General features: G+C 37.8%; 1 protein-coding gene across 1 annotated transcript in view; it reads left to right on the top strand.

Moving 5' to 3' along the window:
• Positions 1-21,316, top strand: part of TMEFF2 (transmembrane protein with EGF like and two follistatin like domains 2) — a 668,344-nt gene that overhangs the window by 631,872 nt on the left and 15,156 nt on the right. Inside the window, exon 8 of the mRNA XM_088456946.1 lies at positions 14,464-14,587. Within this exon, the coding sequence (XP_088313072.1) occupies positions 14,464-14,587 (124 nt within the window). The remainder of the gene's footprint in view (positions 1-14,463; positions 14,588-21,316) is intronic.

Here is a 21,316-nt window from a genome sequence, read left to right as displayed (position 1 = left end):
CTGGTTCGCGCATGCGTATTACGATCCGTACGCATGCGCAGTTGTGCAAACATCGCTCTGAATGAATGAGCGGCCGCTTACGAGCGGCTTTGAATCAGGCCCATTGTACGCTATAGATCTTTCTCTGTCATTAACTCTGAAGCTGTATTGCATCTGGTATTTCACAGAATAAATATATATATATACTTTTAGTAGAATTGGGAAGATCTAATAGACTAATATAAATGGCAGCAACTTCTTCAGACATTTACCTATTTTCTTCACCTTAGATTTGTGCATCTGGCACCTCCTGTATTTTATAGATTTTTGATTTTCACATCAGGAATATTGAGATGTGTAATTAATATTATTCAAACATTATTTTTGCACAAGCCACAAACTCTATAAAGCACTCAATATATTAACGAGTATATGGAATGTCACTTACATGAAGCAGAGGCAGACCATATTTTGGAGTATCCTGTGTGTAACATGTCTGAACCAGCCATATGTTGCCTTGTCCCTGTCTCTACATGATGCAAGCTGCAGTGATTTCATTATGCTTACTGAAAGATGTTCTTTTATTCAAATATTTTTTTTACAGCCTGCACCCAACATTACATTGAAAGGGTCTACATTGTAGATTAAGAGACATACATAAAGTTATCCTCATAATCATTATCTGCTTATATCATATTGCTGCTTTAGTGTAATTAATATTAAATAGTTGCCCTGGATAGAAATTATTTCTGTTTTAATTCTAAATTGTTGCATTTACTAGTCAAAAAAAAATTAATAGACTTTCTATGCAAAATGCAAATGTATGGCATTTATAAATGTCAAATTACCTCATCTCCATATAAATAAGATGATTTGTAATGTCCCAGAAAGCACGAAAGAGGAATTTGGCTGTTGGGTTTAACAAAAAAATAAATCTATAAAAAAAATTAAAATTAGGTCTCAACACTTTTTACAAATATCGGGCATGATGCGGAGTTGAACTAATACCAGTAAGCAATGTGACAATAGTGGTATTTCACACTGTGCATCCTACACTAAAAGAGAATGGCTGCACATGCTCCAAAAGTAGAATTGCGTGTTTCTGGCACTTTTTGTGATAACAACAACACAACACTTGGACAATTGTGGTCACTATTTATAATCTTGTTGTAGCTAATAGATATGAGCAGCTTGTCAGAAAGGGGGAATTTGATTTATGCATAACTACACATTATTATGATATTATAATACATTAGTGAAACATCTCTGCTACCTACTAATGTATGACAGGAAGTTACTTGAATAATTTAGTGCTAAATTTAGCAAAAACCTTTTATTATCATTTATGGTAAAAAATCGACTGCATTACTATACTTGAAAATCTTAAATTTTTATTATATAAAATACAGGTTGAGTCTCCCATATCCAAAATGCTCGGGACCAGGGGTATTTTGGATATCGGAATATTCCGTATTTTGGAATAATTGCATATTATATTAAAATGTCTAAGGTATAGGGCCCAAATCTAAACACAGAATGCATTTATGATTTATATACACCTTATACACACAGCCTGCAGGTAATTTTATACAATATTTTCAATAATTTTGTGGCTCAAACAAAGTTTGTGTACATACATGAAATTTATTTATGTGTCATATACACCTTATACACACAGCCTATAGGTCATTTTATACTTTATTTTTAATAATTTTGTGCCTTAAACAAAGTTTGTGTACATTGAACCATCAAAAATCAAAGTTTTCACTATCTCAGTCATGCTAAAAATATTCCGTATTTCGGAATATTCCGTATTTCGGAATATTTGGATATGGGATACTCAACCTGTAATACTTATTGCTCTTATCTCTTTTAGATGTTGTACCATACCAGATGCGGCACCCTAAGGGGGAAATGTACTAAGCATTGGAGAGTGATAAAGTATAGAGAGATAAAGTACCAATTATCTCCTATCATTTTTCAAATACAGCCTTTAAAATGATAGTTAGGAACTGATTGGTTGGTACTTTTTTGTTGTACTGTACTGTATGGCTCTTTTTGTCTACACTCATTTCTAAGGTTGGGTACCTTTTAGAAGTAGACAGCACTTAGTTATACTGGGAAAGTGCTGTGGGGCTGGGCACCCCCATTTCCTAGTCCTATACGGCATATAGGATTAGTACCGCACAATTACCTAACACTTTCTTCTAGTTAAGGGATGTCCCTGGCTGTATGGAAGACACAGGAGCTATTACCCATGTGGACAGCCAATTGACACATACAGGTGTATCCACTTGTTTGAAGAATGTTTGAACAACCTGATATTACCGGTTCCCATTCCATGTGTCCAGCACACAAATGCTGATTTGGCCAACAATTACTCATATTTTGCAGTATGTTCTTTTATTGGTGTGAACAGATTGTCACCCAGTCAGAGACGGATTTTGGGGTAGATGTACTAAGCTCTGGAAAGTGATAAATTGGAGAGAGATAAACTCCTAACCAATCAGCTCCTAACTGTCATTGTTCAAATACTGCCTGTAACATGACAGTTAGGAGCTGAGTGGCTGGTAGTTTATCACTCTCCAATTTATCACTTTCCAGAGTTTAGAATATCCCCCCTAAGACTCCATGGGCCCTAGGCAAGATAATAATCCCCCCTCATCCATTGATGTCAAATGCTCCTGTGACCCATGTGATTGGCTTAGAGTACAGACAGTGCTGTGCAGGAAGCTACGACCCTACTACATTGTGATTTTGAGAAGAGCTGTTGAGCTTGCAGCGTGCTAGTAATCCTTGATGAAGTGCTGGTGTAGTGTACTCTCTAAGCAATCACCCTTACCCCACTCCTGCAGTCTAGGCCCTCAGTGCCTTTTTTTTTTATAAAAAAAAAAGTTTTGTCATTGAGGTGGCTGGTAAGCCTCTTATGGAACACATGGCACTAGGCAGCATCCTGGGTTGACTTGTGGATAATCCAGCCCAGCACCCAAGATAGGATCCTGCACTACAATGTCAGGCTTGTTTGGTCAAACTGGACAGTTTATAGAATTTTAGCTTATGTATTGAGAGTTGAGGGCGCCTTTCACACCCGTCAGCTTCATTATAATCATTTTGTGCTTTTCACATAAAAAAATAGTATAGACCTTGTAATAATTAGGGATGTGCGCCGGACCATTTTTGCCGGATTTGGATTTGGATTTGGTTCTAATTCGTCATCCGGCTTTGGATTTGGATTTGGATTTGCCAAACTGCGGTGACTGGCTTTGGATTTGGATTTGGATTTGGATTTGGATTTTTTTACAAAAATTGACAAAAAAAGCTAAAATCACATAAATTGGTCTTTTTTTTCTTCCTAGAGTATTATTAACCTCAATAACATTAATTTCCAGTCAATTTAGACCATATCACAGCTTATAATATTGTTTTCAACATTATTGGCCAAAGGTTGCAGTGAGCTGACTGGTTACTAAGCGACAAAGCAGCGGCACAACGACACAGACACCACAGTATAAAGCACATCTATGACACATTGCCACACAGCAGTGGCAGAAATGAAAAGTAGTGCACCCACCCAGTGGGGTACGGCCAGCAGAGTCACAGTACTTGTTTACAAAGTGGGCTACGGCCCTAGGAGTCACAGTGCACAATCTTATTAGCATTACACCGCACATAGGGCCTGATTCACATTACACCATAAAGTAGTGTCTCTTATTTATGTTACGACACACAGTAGTGCCCCTTTTACACAATGCCCACAGTAGTGACCCTTTTACACAATGCCCACAGTAGCGGTGTCCCTTACACAATGTCCCCCAGCAGTGGTGCCCCCTATGCAGTCCCCTTAGTAGTACGGTCCACTATGCAGTGCCCCCAGTTGAATGCTCCCCAGTAGTATGCCCCCCATTAGCAGGCCCCCCCAGTAGTATGTCCCCCATTAGCAGGCCCCCCCAGTAGTATGCCCCCCATTAGCATGCCACCCAGTAGTATGCCCCCCCAGTAGTATGGCTCCCCCAGTAGTAGGCTGCCCCAGTAGCAGGCCCCCCCAGTAGTAGGCTGCTCCAGTAGTAGCCCCCCCTGTAGTATGGGCCCCCCCTGTAGTATGGCCCCCCCTGTAGTAGGCCCCCCCAGTAGTATGGCCCCCCCAGTAGCAGACCCCCCCCCAGTAGTATAGCCCCCCCCAGTAGCAGGCCCCTCTGTAGTATGGCCCCCCCAGTAGTATTGCCTCCCCCAGTAGCAGACCCCCCCCCAGTAGTGCAGACCCCCCCCCCAGTAGTATAGCCCCCCCAGTAGCAGGCCCCTCTGTAGTATGGCCCCCCCAGTAGTATAGCCCCCCCCCAGTAGCAGACCCCCCCAGTAGTGCAGACCCCCCCCCCAGTAGCGCCCCCGGACCTTTGACAAGTAAAAAAATAAAAAAAATAAAACTTACCTGTATCCCCGCTCCCGCGCCGTCCGCTCTGTCACACGCTGAGGAGGGAGCCGGAAGACGGAGCTCATGTGTGAGCTCCAGCCGGCTCCCTCCGTGCAGCAGCCAATGAGAGTCTGTGTGACTCTCATTGGCTGCTGTAACAAACACACAGCTGCCGCTGGCGGCTGTGTGTCTGTGTCTGTGTAGGGCAGAGCGCTATCACTGCGCTCTGCCCTACACGCGAGGAGACCTGATGTCGGATTCTCTAGTGAGAATCCGACATCAGGCGGCCGCCGTTCGGCCCCGAACGGGGATCCGAGTCAGGCGGTGAACACCCGAACAGGGTTCGGGTGGACTCGGATCCCCAATGTTCGGAGCGGTTCGGATTCCACAGAATCCGAACCGCTCATCTCTAGTAATAATGTTGTAGAATATATGATATTTATGTAATTTTATTTCTGTAATATAACTAGAGAATTGCATGTAATTAAACTACTTCTATAGATGAACACACAGATATCCCCAGTGCTATTTACTAAGCTCAAACTTTCACAGCAAAAATGGAAGGAATAGGAATACCTTTATTGTAGATCTGTAAGGAATATTGATACATTTAATGTAGGTTTGGGCAAACACCCTAACGTCTGCATCATTAGATGTTTAAATACTTTTAATTGTTTTTGAATATTATAATTTGTCTTCTTGTATATCTTCAAATGACAGACTCAAATCTGTCTGAGCAGAGACAAGCTTTATTCATGAGCAATCAAAAATAGGAGTGCTGACTAACTTAGTGCTTTAAAGCATAAAATGAATCACGACTGTGTCCTAAAATATTGTACATTTATTGTTAATCCACAATGTAAACTGAGTACATTAGTTTATCCCTGACACATAACAAAAGTCAAAAACTACAACTAGGACCTTTTGCATACGGACAATAATTAATGTAAAAAGCTGTTCTAATCTAAACATTGTTTTTCTACCAAGTTCAAAATATCAAATGTTAAACACAGCCTTTTCTGCTGTGATTTTACTATGACATTTTATATTGTGGCTATATAATTTTAAGATGCATTAGCATATGTCATCTGATTGAAGGATATACATGTGCATTTGGCATATCAAAGTCATTTTATTGATATTTTTATGGGGGCACATTGATCTTTGAAACTATTGATTTAATTTTGACTGACAATGGACATTAACCTCTGGGCAGGAAGTGAAAGGGTTTAGGGATTTTAGACAGGGCTAAATAGCAAGCTTAGTCCTTCTAGGCTATTTCAGTGACAATAATAAATATGTTAATTTGCAAGGAGCATTAATTATGCATTCATTATCTAAATGTACTAGTACAGAAATAAATAACTAATTGCATTTGGTCTATCTGGTATATCTTGTATATAGTTCCTTTAGAATGGAATAGCCTATTACCAGTTAAGTGGTTTAATTATTTTTTTTTCTAAAATTAATTAATATAATGTTTAATAAAAATAAGTGTGTCATAAGGGTAATGCTGGCCCGTATAATGTTATTTGAACACACAACCATTATTCTATTGGCTGTGGAAAGCGGATAAATAGATTTAATCACATATTACTGAGCTGCACACTGAGGGGAGGAGTGGGGCATTGAGAATAGTGTACATGGGCTGCAGAACAGAAGGGACTGTGAGTGATGTTGTAGCAGATACATATAAATATGCAAATATTTAAGCAGCAGATGGGAGGGAGGTAAGATGAGAAATGCTTCTACTGATATATATATATAACGTCTGTATGATGTGAATGTATGAGCTTCAGACCAGATGGAGGTGGGGAGAGCACGTGTGACTACTGAAATACATAATGTACTGATGTAAATGGCAAGGGTGCAGACTAGGGGGCATATGTATCAATCTTTATTTCTACAAAAGTAATGTGAAAATAGATTTTTTCACACCCTTTTCACATAATTTTAGCTTCACATAAATTTTTCACAGGGCTTTTGGAGGAGATTTTGTAAAAATTAACTCCATGCCCTGAAGTTTGGATCAACTCCTTATGCTGATCGCATGTCCCATAACTCTGATGGAAAATGTGATCAGCCCAGACTTAGCAAACTTCAATTTTTACATCTTTTCGGACCAAGCGCTTCTAAAATAACGCCATCCTCAGATAGTGTTATGAGAAACGCTTTAGTCCATTTTTCCTATACTCCTGCTCTGCCCTTCCTGACATCTGATAGGCAGAGCAGAGCCCGGAGTCGGCTTCTGTGATCAGCCTGTGGTAAGACATAGGCTACATACAGAAAAATAAATGTTGTAATAGAAAATAAATAAAATAAAACTTACCTGCACAGAGGGATCTCTGATCGGTGAGCTGCTGTTGAAACCTAATCAGCTGAAGCTAAGTGGTCAGCTGAAGTGCAGTGATAGTTCCAGCCTGCACGTCAGCTGACCACAGAAATCAGCAGATTGTGTTACAGAAGCAGCTCACCAATTAGAGATTCCTAGTTTTTTTCTAATTATTTTCTTTTATAAACATTTATTTTCTTCGATATTATTGCATCACAATCACATTTAATCCTTTAACTGGTGATGTTGCATGTGATGCTACCGCAGCCAGAAGTGCTTCATGTGGCAAGCATGCATCACATTCTACCACATCGTCCCGCTGTATGCCCCAGCTTTAGAAGAGGAGATGCAGTTGGGGTGCAGGTGAGAAATGTATCTAAAGATGTAATTATACAGTACTGTATGTGAATGAATCATGGAACTGAGATGCAGACTGGTGTCCAGCAGAGCGTTATATCTTCTCTCCCTCCTCATAGCCTGGGGGGTTCCTCCATGCAGCCATTTTTACTAAGGCTCTGTGGTTAGTCTTAAAGTCCCCACAGAAAGCCAGGCCTATGTTACATTGTGGAGAATGGTGTGAACAAATTTTATTGAGAACCCACAATAAAATATATTATGAATATTCATTGGTCCTCTCACTCACAAACCCATACTACATCAATTTTAAAGTAGTGATTCCAAATGATCACCATTTTGCTGATAATGCAGCCTTAACAATGGTATATTACATACCTTGAGTAACCATATGAGTGGAAAAGGGGCATATAAGGCAATTGCAGTTCATAGTTTCTACTCCCTTTGGTTTATTTCAACTGTTAATCTGCACAGATCTCAGAATGACATTGAAGAAGTCTGATTGGCAGATGAAACGCGTTGGTTGCTCCACTTACCTCTCATGAACTTTACTACCATACTTATCAGATAAGCCGCAGAATCCCTTTTTTAAACTATATTGATTGTTATGTCTTTTTTATAATATTTATCTATTTGTGCATACCCTCATATACTGGTCAATAACAACTATATAATTGCTGTGTATAGCACATCCATTTCTGCATAAAACTTATTATTTATTTTTTATTGTTTCATTTTATATTTATATTATGTTTCTTGTCTTAAAATAAATTTTGTGTGTCCATTTTACATATATTATAGTCAGAGTACTATTTTATTCTCACTCGCACTTTCTTAGATGGTACTATTGTTTTATATGTGTTACTAAGGAATTTGCTTCACAATTGCACTTTGCACTTTATTGGTTAAAAGACCACAGATATTTAATATTGATTTTTTTTTAAAGTTTATCAATAATATTTATTAATATTTATTTTGAAGTTTATTAATAATATTTATGTAGGCACAGCACTTTGTTTAGCACACAGGCGCTTTGAACAGATTCAATGTTTTCATATATATATATATATATATATATATATATATATATATATATATATATATATATATATACTGTATATAGTCTCCGATGATCCAGATACATTTATTTACTATGTTTTATTTTATTTTACCTTTCCCCACAAAACGTATAATTATTTTGACTGTGAATACTAGAGCATTTGCTTGACACAAGTTTAGTGTCTTTTCATAAATTTAATGATAAGAACTGGGATTACATGAGATTTAACTTCAGTAATCTCCCTGTAGAAGCATCAGGCAATCGTCCTTATCAAAATAATTCATGGTTCAGATGTGTTCCAAAACCCATTACAGATTTGGATCCTTTCCTATTCAACAGGAAATTTTCTGTGACAATCTTAGGTTTTATATTTCATCTATAAAAATGGCCCTGCTGCATCATCTTTCTTCTGGCATGCAACGCTATGTGATGCACAGATAACAAGTGATGATTACACCAATTAAAATGCTTATGAGACTCATCCTAGAATTTTCTTTTCATAACAAATCCGTTCTTAGTGCATTATTATGTACTTATACTATATTGTAATATAACTATGATTATTATATGACTGATTGAAAAACTCCACCATAAACAGGTTTTAATGTTAAAGGTTAAATTCACTTTTTTGGATAATTGTACTAAATAGACCATAGAGCAATAATGTTAATTTTTAGATACACTCTCCTAGAGTGGGTCTAATGTTTTGTCTAAATATCAAACTTCAACATGTTGAGTTTATGAAGTTTTCAGGACTTGCCTAAAGTCAGCAGTTTGAATTTATTTGTAAAAAAAAAAGCTTTTCATGCGAGTTGTAATGATAATGGGCAGCACAGACAATGTAATGGTTAGCATTACTGCCTCACAGCAGGTAGGTTAAATGGCTCCCAACACAAATTGTGCGCATGTGATAGGGAACATAGATTGGAAGCTCCACTGGGGCAGGGACTGATGTGAATGGCCAACTATTCTCTGTAAAGCGCTGCGGAATATGTGTGCTCTATATAAATAACTGGTAATAAATAAATAAATAATAATAATTAAATTTATTCAGTGTTGTATGTTAACCTAATGGTTCATTTGCGTACAACACAGCAACACAGATTGTGAGTGACCTGCGCAGGTGTAGGATCTGTAATGCGCATGCGCAGGTCTCCATCTGTGAGATAGCTCACAGTTCCCCTTGGGGGCAAAGAGTGGGCAGGGCTGGCCTTCATTGCAGAAAATGGGGGCATGTTGACCCAGTTTTCTGGGAGTGCCGAGGCTAGAGTCTGTGTCTGTTGATGCAAACGTCATGGTTTTGGGTGTGGAGCTGCGAGGGGCAATCTAAATAATCTCACGGTTACTCAGATTGCCGATGGTCTCACAGAAGATCAGATGCTGCATCTTAGAACACAGCACTCTTTATGCTGCTGCAGTAGCATAATAATTGTGAGGTATTGCACAGCTGCTTTCCAATGTTATGTATGTGACACGGTATTGTAGATCGGGAATATTCAATGGACTGATTCATTTTGGCCTTTGGAACACAGGGCCTGATTCAGAGCCGCTCGTAAGCGGCCGATCGTTCACTCTGAGTGATGTTCGAACAACTGCGCATACGTATGGGTCGTAATGCGCATGCGCAAACCAGTCATTGCGGTCAGAAATCGTGTGCTCGGAAAACAGAGAGGGGCTGCTAATGTGATTGACAGAATGTACCATTTGTGGGTGGTAACGGGAAGGTGCTTGAAAACGGGGGAGTGGAGATCCAAATGCAGGCATGCCAAACGGTCAAAAGGGCGTTTAATGGGAGTGCATAATTAGTAAAGGAGCGTCATCGACCACGTCACTTGGTTGTCTTTTAGCCTGAACTGCTCGCAGTGATAGCGGTAAGAAAAACCTACCACAAGCACTGCGAGCAGTTCAGATGCCTTTCGATGTACCCGATTAATCTAATAAATACCGGAGATGACGTGTGTTGCGAACGCATTTTTCGTTCGCTCACTCAGACATAGAGGCATCAACAAACCGCAAAGAGCAAGTGCTCAATTTAAATAGCCGGCCCTTTTTTTGGAACGACCGTCCGCAAATAGCGTCCGGCTCTGAATCAGGCTCACAGTGTTAAGTCATGGAAAAGGTATTAGTCATTTACACTTTATCCTTTGCTGTTGTTAAAGATAAAGCTTAAAAGGAAAAGTATCTAAAAGTATTTAGTAAAAAAAGTTTTTAGTAACAGTATTCAGTAAAAAGTACAGTATAGAGTGAAAATATTTAAAGTAATTTTACGTCCTTGCTCTACCCTTACTGTTATGTCACTGAAACAGTCCAAATCATTTACTGATTGATTTTAGGAGCCTTTGATTAAGGTAAGATAATCCATTGTCATCATTCTTCAAAACAATGGATACATATATGATGAGCAGCAAATCCAGAACATTGCATCACTGAGCCTCATAGACTTACAAAACCTCTGCTCTGCATTTTAAAGCAGAGTCCCTGAGGGGAGCAAGGATGTCTAAGGGAGATGTGACCCAGCATTACTCTACTTCAACCCCAGGGCACAGTCGCTGCTATACACCCTGCACCCCCTGTGTTTATGCGACTGTGAGCATAAAAAGAAGTGAACAAGACTTAAAAAAACCTATGGTCCAATTAGAGCATTAGACCTTTAAGTAGCACAGATTATTTTATTTTAGCTAGTGCCGTAATGGCTGATTCTTAAGTCCCCCATACATCAGAGATTGATTGCAGCAATCGTGCAATTTGCAATCGATTGTGTATAAAAATCTTTCCCTGTTTCAATCGACTGGCAATTCTGCAATCTGCAATCGATTGAAAAAGGGAAAGAGTTTTATACACAATCGATTGCAAATTGCACGATTGCTGCAATCAATTGCTGATGTATGGCGGCCTTATGTCAGACTCTGTTCTTGAACACAAATTGTAAGCAATTGCATACAGCACATGTACAGATGCAAATGTACACATTTTTGCATATTTTTGTCCTATTCTTAGTCATATGGAACTTGGCTGGATCTGTCTTTCTGTGAAATTGGGAATTTCGGGATAACAACTGGGTGACAACAATGCCTCCCTGACTTGAGGGAGTGTTATGGGAGTATCATATTCATGTATCTAAAGTTCCATGCATCATGTATGTGGGAAAGGAAGCCTGTTTTTGACAGGCCACTTGCACCTAGTATGGGGTTGGTGCAAGTGTCTATATGAATAATGATGATTGCAGCAGTTGGCATAAAATCAGTGGCCGGCACTGGATTCCGTTTGCAGACTCACAAACCCCCACATTAGCCCCATGGATTCTCATATTGGCATAAGGTAACAGATCAGGTTCCCCCAGCTGCATGCAATTACAACCACTTTGTGTGTGTCTCAGAACCAGCCACATGTAAGCACATTTGTAGCCAATCAGAAAATCTGAATGTTAAGAGTAACAGGAAGATTGGAGCACCATACACACCACTATATAAAAGTTGACTACAGTATATAAACTTCATTTACTCAACTTCACTATACACAAATGCAAATCACCAAGAGAATGAGTCATTTTTGAGATATAGGGCCTCATTTAGTAACGAGTTTTGTCACCAAAACTAGTGATAAATTTCACTGTGTATGATAAATTGTGCTCCAGCCAATCAGCTCCCAACTGTCATTTTTCTAACAGTTGGGAGCCAATTGGCTGGAGCACCATTTATAATACAGTTAAATGTATCACTCGTTTTGGTGAAAAACTTGTTACTAAATGGGGGCCTTAGTGATTCATATTCTGTCTACAGATGGCCAATATCACCAGTTCTAAAAATGATGAGAAAGAGAAAAGGAGGGACTTAGGAGGTCCAACTTAATTTTAGCCAATTGTACCTCAGTGTGAGGTGTGAAGGTATAGCTAGCTAAAGCAATAACACCCACAGCTTGATACCTGTATGGATCAAAAATCACTTATATTGTTATACCCTGTTAATACTGTTATCATAGGGATAATGTTGATGTCAATCAAGCCTACTATTACTTTTTAAAATAAAAAGTGTTATTGAAAGTCAGTGTACTGTGTTTTACCTGCTTTGTTTGGTCAAACATCATATATATTGCATACCCTAAATAGTAATAAGATCCATGAGAAGGACCCTCCTCTCTCCTGGTCTCATTACCTACTTCTCAGGCACACCAGCTACTCTCTACACCTCCTCCTTGGTCCCTCTGACCCTGGGCTCCACTCCTCTGTTTTTGCTTCTTCAAATGACTTAAACCCATTATATGCGCCCACACTAATAGCCCCAGGTTTCAGCTTACGCTGAATATTGTCATTGTACCCTTTGCATCAGTGGCTGTGTTGAGTTCTGTAGTGCTATTTGGTACTTGTCTACTGTATTGTACTGTACTGCTTTACCCTGTACCTTCTTATTGTTTTGCCCTCTGTATGGTGCTGTGGACCACTTGTGGCATGCTATTAAATAAAATGTATTAATAATAATAATAATAATAATAATAATAATAATAATAATATGGTCTTATCCATATGTTTTATGCAGTCTTATACATAGTTGAAAATGTTATAGTACCAATTACAGATGCCTTAATGGGTTACAGAATATAATTATGCCTGTCACATTTTTTTTGCCACTCTTGTTTTTCTGCCTTGAAGCAAACTATAAGTGCAATTTAGCTGCAGATATCACCTAGCAGTTTCCATTAACATCCCTTTTTTCTACTTCTACCAAAAGTGGCATATCAACTCACAGGGGAATAGTACTGCTGGGATGAGAAATTATGTAGGACATGACACTGTTTGTGCTAAAAGGGAGACCATGTATTGTATGTACTAGAAATAAATATTCTATAACATTCTGAATATTTAATTACAATAAACTACAATATTTATAATGGGAATACCAACAAAATAGAAAGAAGTTAAAATGTTTTCCAATGGAGCATATATTTGATTATATAAGCAATGTAAGTGGCCTGTAACATATGTTTTTCATTTAGGTGTCTGTGGCTGTTCAGTAAAGCCTACAGTGATAACATTCTTCCCATAGAGGCATGTCCAATGTCAGGATAAGGTCTTTTGCAAACTAAGGCAAATTTATCATGTGGAGGAGTTAAGAAAATCTAGATGTGTGGTGATATGCTGTAGAAACCATCATCCATCCTAGGCCCATGCTATTGTGTGTCTTCTTTCCAAGGACAGTTCTCAGTATTACCACTGGATATCTTTAACTTAAAACTCTAACTTTCCCAGAATTTAACCCATTATTGCTTCTAAAACAATTCGGTGAAAGGTGGATTTGATATACATATATATATATATATATATATATATATATATTTAGCTGTTGCATTGCATTTGGTAATCATAGGATGATTTATGGTCAAAGTAAGATCATGTGAAATAAGTCCTCCAGTTTCATAACTATGTTGACATATCCACGCTCATAAAAGCCACCTAGTTTTTGATGGTTTTCACTCTACATTAACATCTTAAATCATAAAGCATTGTATAATAAAATAACGACACAAAGACATGATGTGGTGAATAGGAAAATCACAATTTAGTTATAACTAGATGTTGTCCCTATCATTGACTGGGTTTTCTCTCTCTCTTCCTCCTCTTCAGCCCTCTCTCCCCCTCTCTTTCTCCTCTCACACTTCCAAAAGCCAGAATGTGGACATGTACCTACTGTATGTATCTGTGAGGCAACTAAATGCCCTGAAAGGGTGCATTTTTTGGGGGGCTCATGAATTAACTCCAGTGTTATCACAAAAATGAATGTTATTCTGTAGCAATTGTTTTATAGAACACTTTGAAATTGCTTGCTATAGCTTGATTGTACAGTAGTGTGTGTAATTCATAGAGCCTCAACACAAAATGACATACTGTAGGATGCACATTATTATCTGTAGCACAGAAAACCTAGTTCTAGCTGTAAGTAATCCTTAAGAATTGTTGTAGACTCCATATATGAAAGCATGCAATTTTTCTGAATGACAGCAGTATTGCAGCAATTTTACATCTTTTTATATCACATTTTACATTTGGATCCCTAAGGTTAAAGGTCTTTCAAAGATAATTTGAAGCTCCTGTTAGTATAGGGGGAAGTAAAGAGTACATTTAAAAAATTAAAAACATGATTGAATAAAAGATTTATAATAAATTAAAAATGATTTAGGCTTGTTTTTACCCCCTGATATATATTATGCCTGACTATATAAAATCTAGCAATAAAATCTATATAAAAGCATAACAACACAAGTATTTTACAAAACGTGTAGTTTATTTTTACCAGTATAAAGTAAACTCACATGATATGTTACTGTATTTATTTTTAGAGAATGCAAACAAATTAGAAGAAACTGCAAGAGGGGGGCTTATTTCCTGTTCTGATGCATATGATGACTACTGCAAGCATGGTAAATGTGAGCATTCCAATAACATGCTGGAGCCTTATTGCAGGTAAGAACTAATAAATAAAATAATAGCAGCTACGACTTATATTTACTGTAAGAGAAATTATCAAGAGTCATGTGATTTAGTTTGCGGGGTGATTAGGATTTTGGCTTTGATATATATATATATATATATATATATATATATATATATATATATATATATTAGGTGCAACAGAAATGACAGTCAGTTAGAAATACATAAATATTCACCTTGCTTCATCTTATTGAAAATCCTTAAACACAGCAATATGTATAGAAAGGAAACATAAATGGCATAGGGATGTATATATATATATATATATATATACGTTGAGAAGGGATACATGTCCATTTTATTTCAGGGCCTAATCACATTTGGGTGTTAATAAATGTACAGGTCATTTATTTTAATTAGTATACAATTCATATTTGAAATGGTAAATATTATTCATAATCAATTTTTTTTATGAATAATCAAGTTTGAACAGTAATAAAGAGCAAGTAGTTAATTTCTCTGCCCACCTACCTCGTACTTTTTTTTAATTATTACAAATATAAAGCCTAGAAAATCTGTGGATATTGTTGGTAAACAACACAGTAGTGCTGAAGATTGTTAGCACACCAAAAAGGATGATATCTCTGCACTCATCTCTCCCAACAATCTGTCCTCTCTATCCTATTATTGCCCAAATCTCTGCTTAATCTCCGCCACTGCATGCTCATCCACAGCTTCTCTCTTCATCCTTTCTTCATACTCTCCATTGACATATAACTATGATCCTTTAAACATACTCATCTCATTCCTATGTAAGCCATTTCTTAATGCATCCTCTCTGTCCAACTACTGCTGAATTTCTCTCCACCACTTTATATCCATAAGGCAATAAAAAGAGTGTAAAAAGCTAACCAGTGATTGTTCCCGCTGCTAGGACTGTAGTATAATGAAATAGCCAATTCTGCAGCTAGTCTATTATACCAGCTGCTAATCTTGCAAAGGTACAGAAAAAGAAAACCACACACAGATTGACTGACTGTGCTCGAAATTAGTATTACAGAATTAGTACAAATGAGATATTGTGTATATGCTTATTTGACATATACAATAGACTTTTCATTACCATTAAAAAAACATTAACAAAAACAGTAGTTAGTGGATAAAGTGCATATATATCCACAATCTTAAACAGGTAAATGACTGATCGCTGCAGTATTCAGTATAATTATATATTGGTCAAACCTCTGTAAACGTTCTTGCAAAGGAGATTTTAATTATCACCAAGTCCACAGTCCAAATATGGGAGACTTTAAGGGGAATATTACATCCAGGTGTAATAATGCTCTTTTGGTAGTGGCCAGGAAAGTCCTTAGAATAACAGTGTGACGTGGATTGACAGCCAACCCAGGCTTACTTGATGTATATTGATCCTCCGGTGCAAAAGGAGGACATTACTCGGGGTATCATGCGACTCCTGCTGGATTCAATTAAGAGCCGGCTTTCCTTTTGGTAAGCAGGTCCAGTACTCTGGTGAACATGGCTTAGCTTCTGAGTAGTACACTGTATATGTGATAAACAGTGGGTACAGTGGCTATTCTCCATGTTAGTGCAAGTGAATGTATGCAGTGGTCAGTAGATAGATCCTAGATAGATCCTAGTCAACACATTTCGATATCTCATAGAGCTTTATCTAGCCACTATAAAGAAACCTTCCTATTTTATAGTGACTTTGATGATCAAATTCAAATCAGTTGCATCTGATTAAATTGCCAGCATTTCAAGTTAACTATATGCAAACTACTTGACCATCCTATGTACAATCAACTATCTTGCTTTCTAACTTCTCACAATGTTCTCAACCCTCTGCAGTCAGACTTCCACACGTAACATTCACAGAAGTGACCAATGATTACTTATAGCATAGTCTAAGGATTATTTCTCTATACTCTAAACATCTCTGCTGCTCTTGATATTACTGATTACAATATTCTCCTGAACCACAGGACTTTGTGGCACAGTTCTTTGCTAGTTCACTTTCTACCTATTGATCTCCTCCTTTAGTGAATCAATCTCTGTCACTTCCTCTCTTCTACTCCCACAATCTGTTGGGGTCCTCAAAGGGTCTGTTAATGGCCCTCTAATTTTCTCACTATGCTCCCCATTTCTTGACCAACTAATTTGCTCATCCTACCATCTCTATACTGATGACACTCAGATCTACCTTTCCTCCTTTTACCTCTCACTTCTGTATTATCTTGTGTAACCAACTATCTCTCTGCAACCTCCACATGGATGTTTAAATGTTACCTAAAGTCTAACATGTCCAAAACCTAACTTATCACATTCCCACCTCCCAGAGTTACCACCTCTCCTTAAATCTCCCTCATTGTCATGAAAACCACTATTTCTTCAAATTCTCAAACCAGTTGCCTTGGAGTCACATAAGGCTCTACCTACTGCTGTATTCCTCACATCCAGTCTTTATCCCAATCCTGTCACTTCAACCTTAATTATTGCCAGGTTAAACCTTTTTCTTGCCCAAATTGCTAGCAAAGCTCATTTCCATTCTCTCATAATATAATGCTTTGACTTCTGCAACCTGCTCCTATTTGACATTCCCCTCACCCAACTATCCCGCAAGATTGATCTTTCACTCTTGCTGCTTGACATCTGCTATATCAATTTAAAAAAAACCTTTCTCCTTCTAGTGTTCTCCATAATCCTTTTCTAGTTCCAGTTACGCATCTGTACCTATACCTTCAAAACCATCAACAACACCACATCATTACACATATCAAATCAAATCTCAAGATATTCTCCATACTCATAGAGCTACCTCTGTCTTGTGGTTCACCGCATGTCTAGTAACCATCCCTCAAGCCCACCAGCTAGACTTCTGCTGTGCCATTAGCCACTTATGGAATTTCCTTTCATGCCTGATCAGAAACTTCCACAGGTTTTAAATTTAACTTTCTCTGAATATACTATCCCCACTAATGCATTCTACCAACTGTCCCAATCTCCATTCTGAGCAACACTCACTCCTCTTTTTTAGTGTTACCATTATCCAATTAGAATGAGAACTTTCTCATAAGCAGGGCCCCCTACCCTACTTTTTATGTATGCATTTATTTTTGCAAACTTTCTATTTTATTTACATTCAAATATTCTGTTCTCGAATATTTCATTATTTGGCTGATACTGTATCAGTGCTTTGCTTTTAATGATATAATTCTGCTGACCTTAATAATGTACATCAACTATACCACTAATATGAACCTGAGAAGGGTATTTTTCTGTATTACATTCTTATCTGTGCATCTTAGTCAAGCTGGGTTAATATTAAATATAGAATTTAACTATATCTCTATCATACAACATAATCTCTACCATAAAAATTTATATAGTTGTTAAGAACAACTATTCTACTAGTAAAACACAGTACATTTATAGTGCAAATATTTACAAATTCACAAATTGCTTTTTTCCACAATAAAGCTGGGTACACATAAAATGACATGTGTACGATGTGCTGGGCAACCCCCCCCACCACCACCACCACCGATGGGAAAACATATCAGGTGGCTGGTACACATTAGACAATATGGTGCCCTTCCGATATGTAGGCCCCTGCTGCCTCCTGCTGCATTGGGTCGTCAGCCGCATCTTAAGGTTGAGCTGCATGTAGGGACGACCTGATGATGCGACTGACGACAAATGGGAATGCACAACAGCCGACATAGTGGGTACACTCTAGATGGCTTTGACGGTATGTCGGCCCGGTTCCGTCGGATTGGGCCTAAAATCGTCTAATGTGTACCCAGCTTTAGGCTGTCAGGTACCAATATGTGTACAGTGGACAACTTCCACATTATACACTTTATATTCAGCAATAGGAAGAATATAGCACTGTTTTATCACCTTCTGCAGTGGATGTAATAAATGCTAAACTGGGGTGAATAGGACATGTGTGAAATGGAAATCTCACCATGTTATTACATTTGTAAAGAGAAATTTAAAGCAACTAGAAAAGTGTCTCAATATCTCGATTTACAACCTGCACCAAACACTTCCTATGTTGCAAAAAAGGAAAAAAAGAATCCTGGCGCCTAGCCAACCTAGCACTTATGGATACAACCAATATGTTTGCTGCAGCTATCTGTTGTGAATAAGGGAATTGCCAACCCTTCTTGAAAGATACGAATGTAAAATAAGAAAAATAACAGATAGCGCTGCAATCAATAGGATAATCCACACAATAATTTAATATGTAATATACATGTTTATTAACACAATAATAAAAAAATAAAAATAAAATTGGCCAATATTAAAAAGAAAAAAAACAATTATAAAAATTGGACAAACATAGTATGCAATATTCCACTTGTTCAAATTGACAATGAATATAAACTGATCTCTTATTAAAAGCACCATTAATATGGTACCATCAATTAGTAGCTATATACTCCACACATGCATAGACTGCACATTAAAAATAAATACATATATTTTTTGGATAATCAATAATTGCTAATCATGCTCTTTTAGGTAGGGCTGTATATAATTCCAAAGATAATGCTACCAATAGTGATTCTTAATATTCCCTATGGTCTGTTTTGGAGAATATGGAGCGCAGATATAAATATCCAGTTCCTCAAATGATCAGCATAATAGATGATATCTCCGTTCTTTTTGTAATTATAGAGAAAAAACATATAGTCCAGCACTTGGATTGTTAGCACATTATGGTGCAAGTCTCAATAATTCAGTGGTTCAAATGATTATCAAATTAATGAAAACATACGTTCCAGCACTTATATGGTTAACACACTGTGGTGCAAATCTCAGAATTCAATCCTCTTAGTGTTTTCTATATAGTGTTTGTTATAGCCCATATCAAGCATTAAGATAATTATTACACTGAGGTACAGATCAACGTATTATATAAAGGCATATAGTCCAGTGCTTTGGTGGTTAACACACTGTGGTGCAAATATCAAAGTTCAATCTTCTCAGTGGCTTTTTTAGCACATACCCATGTGATAATATTCACTAAGTGCAGATCTCAGAATTCAATCCTCTTAGTAGTTTTTATAACACATATCAAGCACTGAGATGGTTATCACACTGAGGTACAGATCAACATATTGAATAAAGGTATAAAATCCAGCACTTAGGTGGTTAACACACTGTGGTGTAGATATCAAAGTAGTGGCTTTTTTAGCACATATCCATGTGATAATACTCACTGGGAACTTAGCAGAGGGATATTGTAATACTCCTTCCCAGCCTCAGTGTGTTTTAAAGCTGAATAGTCCTTGCTGCATGCAACAGGTAACGTGGAGCATACACGTTGGTGGATAAGATGTAACACGTTTCCCCACCTCTCTCAGAGTCTCAGCGGCTTCCTCAGACAGAATATTAAAGCTGGGGATTTTATACCTCCTTGATCATTCGGAAATTGCAGGATTAGATCCTGCTGTGTTACTTCCTGTCAGTGCGAGTCTTATTACCGCTACTTCCGGTTTTATGCATTCCAACTGGTATCATATGTGTTCCAGCGGCCATTTTAGATGACTATTTAGTTTGATCTTGGGTTCCAAAAGGCTTCCTTTGCATTCCAGCAGTCATTTTCACTTCCTATCTAATGGAGTTTGACATATTCTATTTCTCCCAATATATATATACATTTTGACAGCCATTTATATCTCTCTTATTAATATACTTTAACCCTTTTAAAGGTGCCATTTCATTTGTGTTTTTTAACAACCTTTTAACAGTTATATCAATTGGTTGATATGCACATTTGTCTGTTATAGTGTCACATACCACACATAATATATCCATCACAATATTAGAACACAATGTAATACATATGAATGTAAAATAAGAAAAATAACAGATAGCGCTGCAATCAATAGGATAATCCACACAATAATTTTAATATGTAATATACATGTTTATTAATACAATAATAAAAAAATAAAAATAAAATTGGCCAATATTAAAAAGAAAAAAAAAACAATTATAAAAATTGGACAAACATAGTATGTAATATTCCACTTGTTCAAATTGACAATGAATATAAACTGATCTCTTATAAAAAGCACCATTAATATGGTACCGCTCCGTCGCTAGGGGTCTTGCAGCAGACGGGGAAAGCTGTCGATGGTGAGTGACAGCTCGACCCATTTGCGTGGCGGGTAGGGTGTGTGCCTGCCCAAATGGCCGTTTGGGGGCGGCCCCACTGACATCATTGCCGATGTCAGTGGGAAGCTTCCTGCTCGATAAGAGCAGGAAGCTCCCTGGGGCTTACGAGTGCCCAGTCCCAACCTTAGGGTCTGGTCGCAAGCCCCGATGGTCGCGATGGTCTTGACCATCGCGACCATCACCCATTTCGGTCGCTAGAGCTGTGGGTGTTAACCCACAGCTTAGCGATCGACAAGGAGGTGGTCGTTCAGGATGCAAGCGGCCGCACTGATTCAGAGCGACCGCTTGTAACTAACGACCGCCTCGGAATGAGGTCCATAATCCCTTTACAATACCTATTCAAATTCTAAGAAGTGACATTGTATGCATAAAATAAGCACATATTTACAGGGACAGACTCAGTTGCATAAACAAATAGTAAAAACACACTTGCATACAACACAAAGGACAAAGGGGTCTATATACTGCACTAAGCCTTGGAGAGATATAAAGTGGATGGAGATAAAGTACCAATGAATCAGCTCCTAGCTGACACTTTACAGGCTGTGT

Source organism: Taudactylus pleione, unplaced genomic scaffold, assembly GCF_031769625.1.
Source record: "Taudactylus pleione unplaced genomic scaffold, aTauple2 ptg000728l, whole genome shotgun sequence".
Classification (NCBI taxonomy): Eukaryota; Metazoa; Chordata; class Amphibia; order Anura; family Myobatrachidae; genus Taudactylus; species Taudactylus pleione.
Note: the sequence above shows the minus strand (reverse complement) of the source record. Positions and strands in the feature narration are given on the sequence as shown.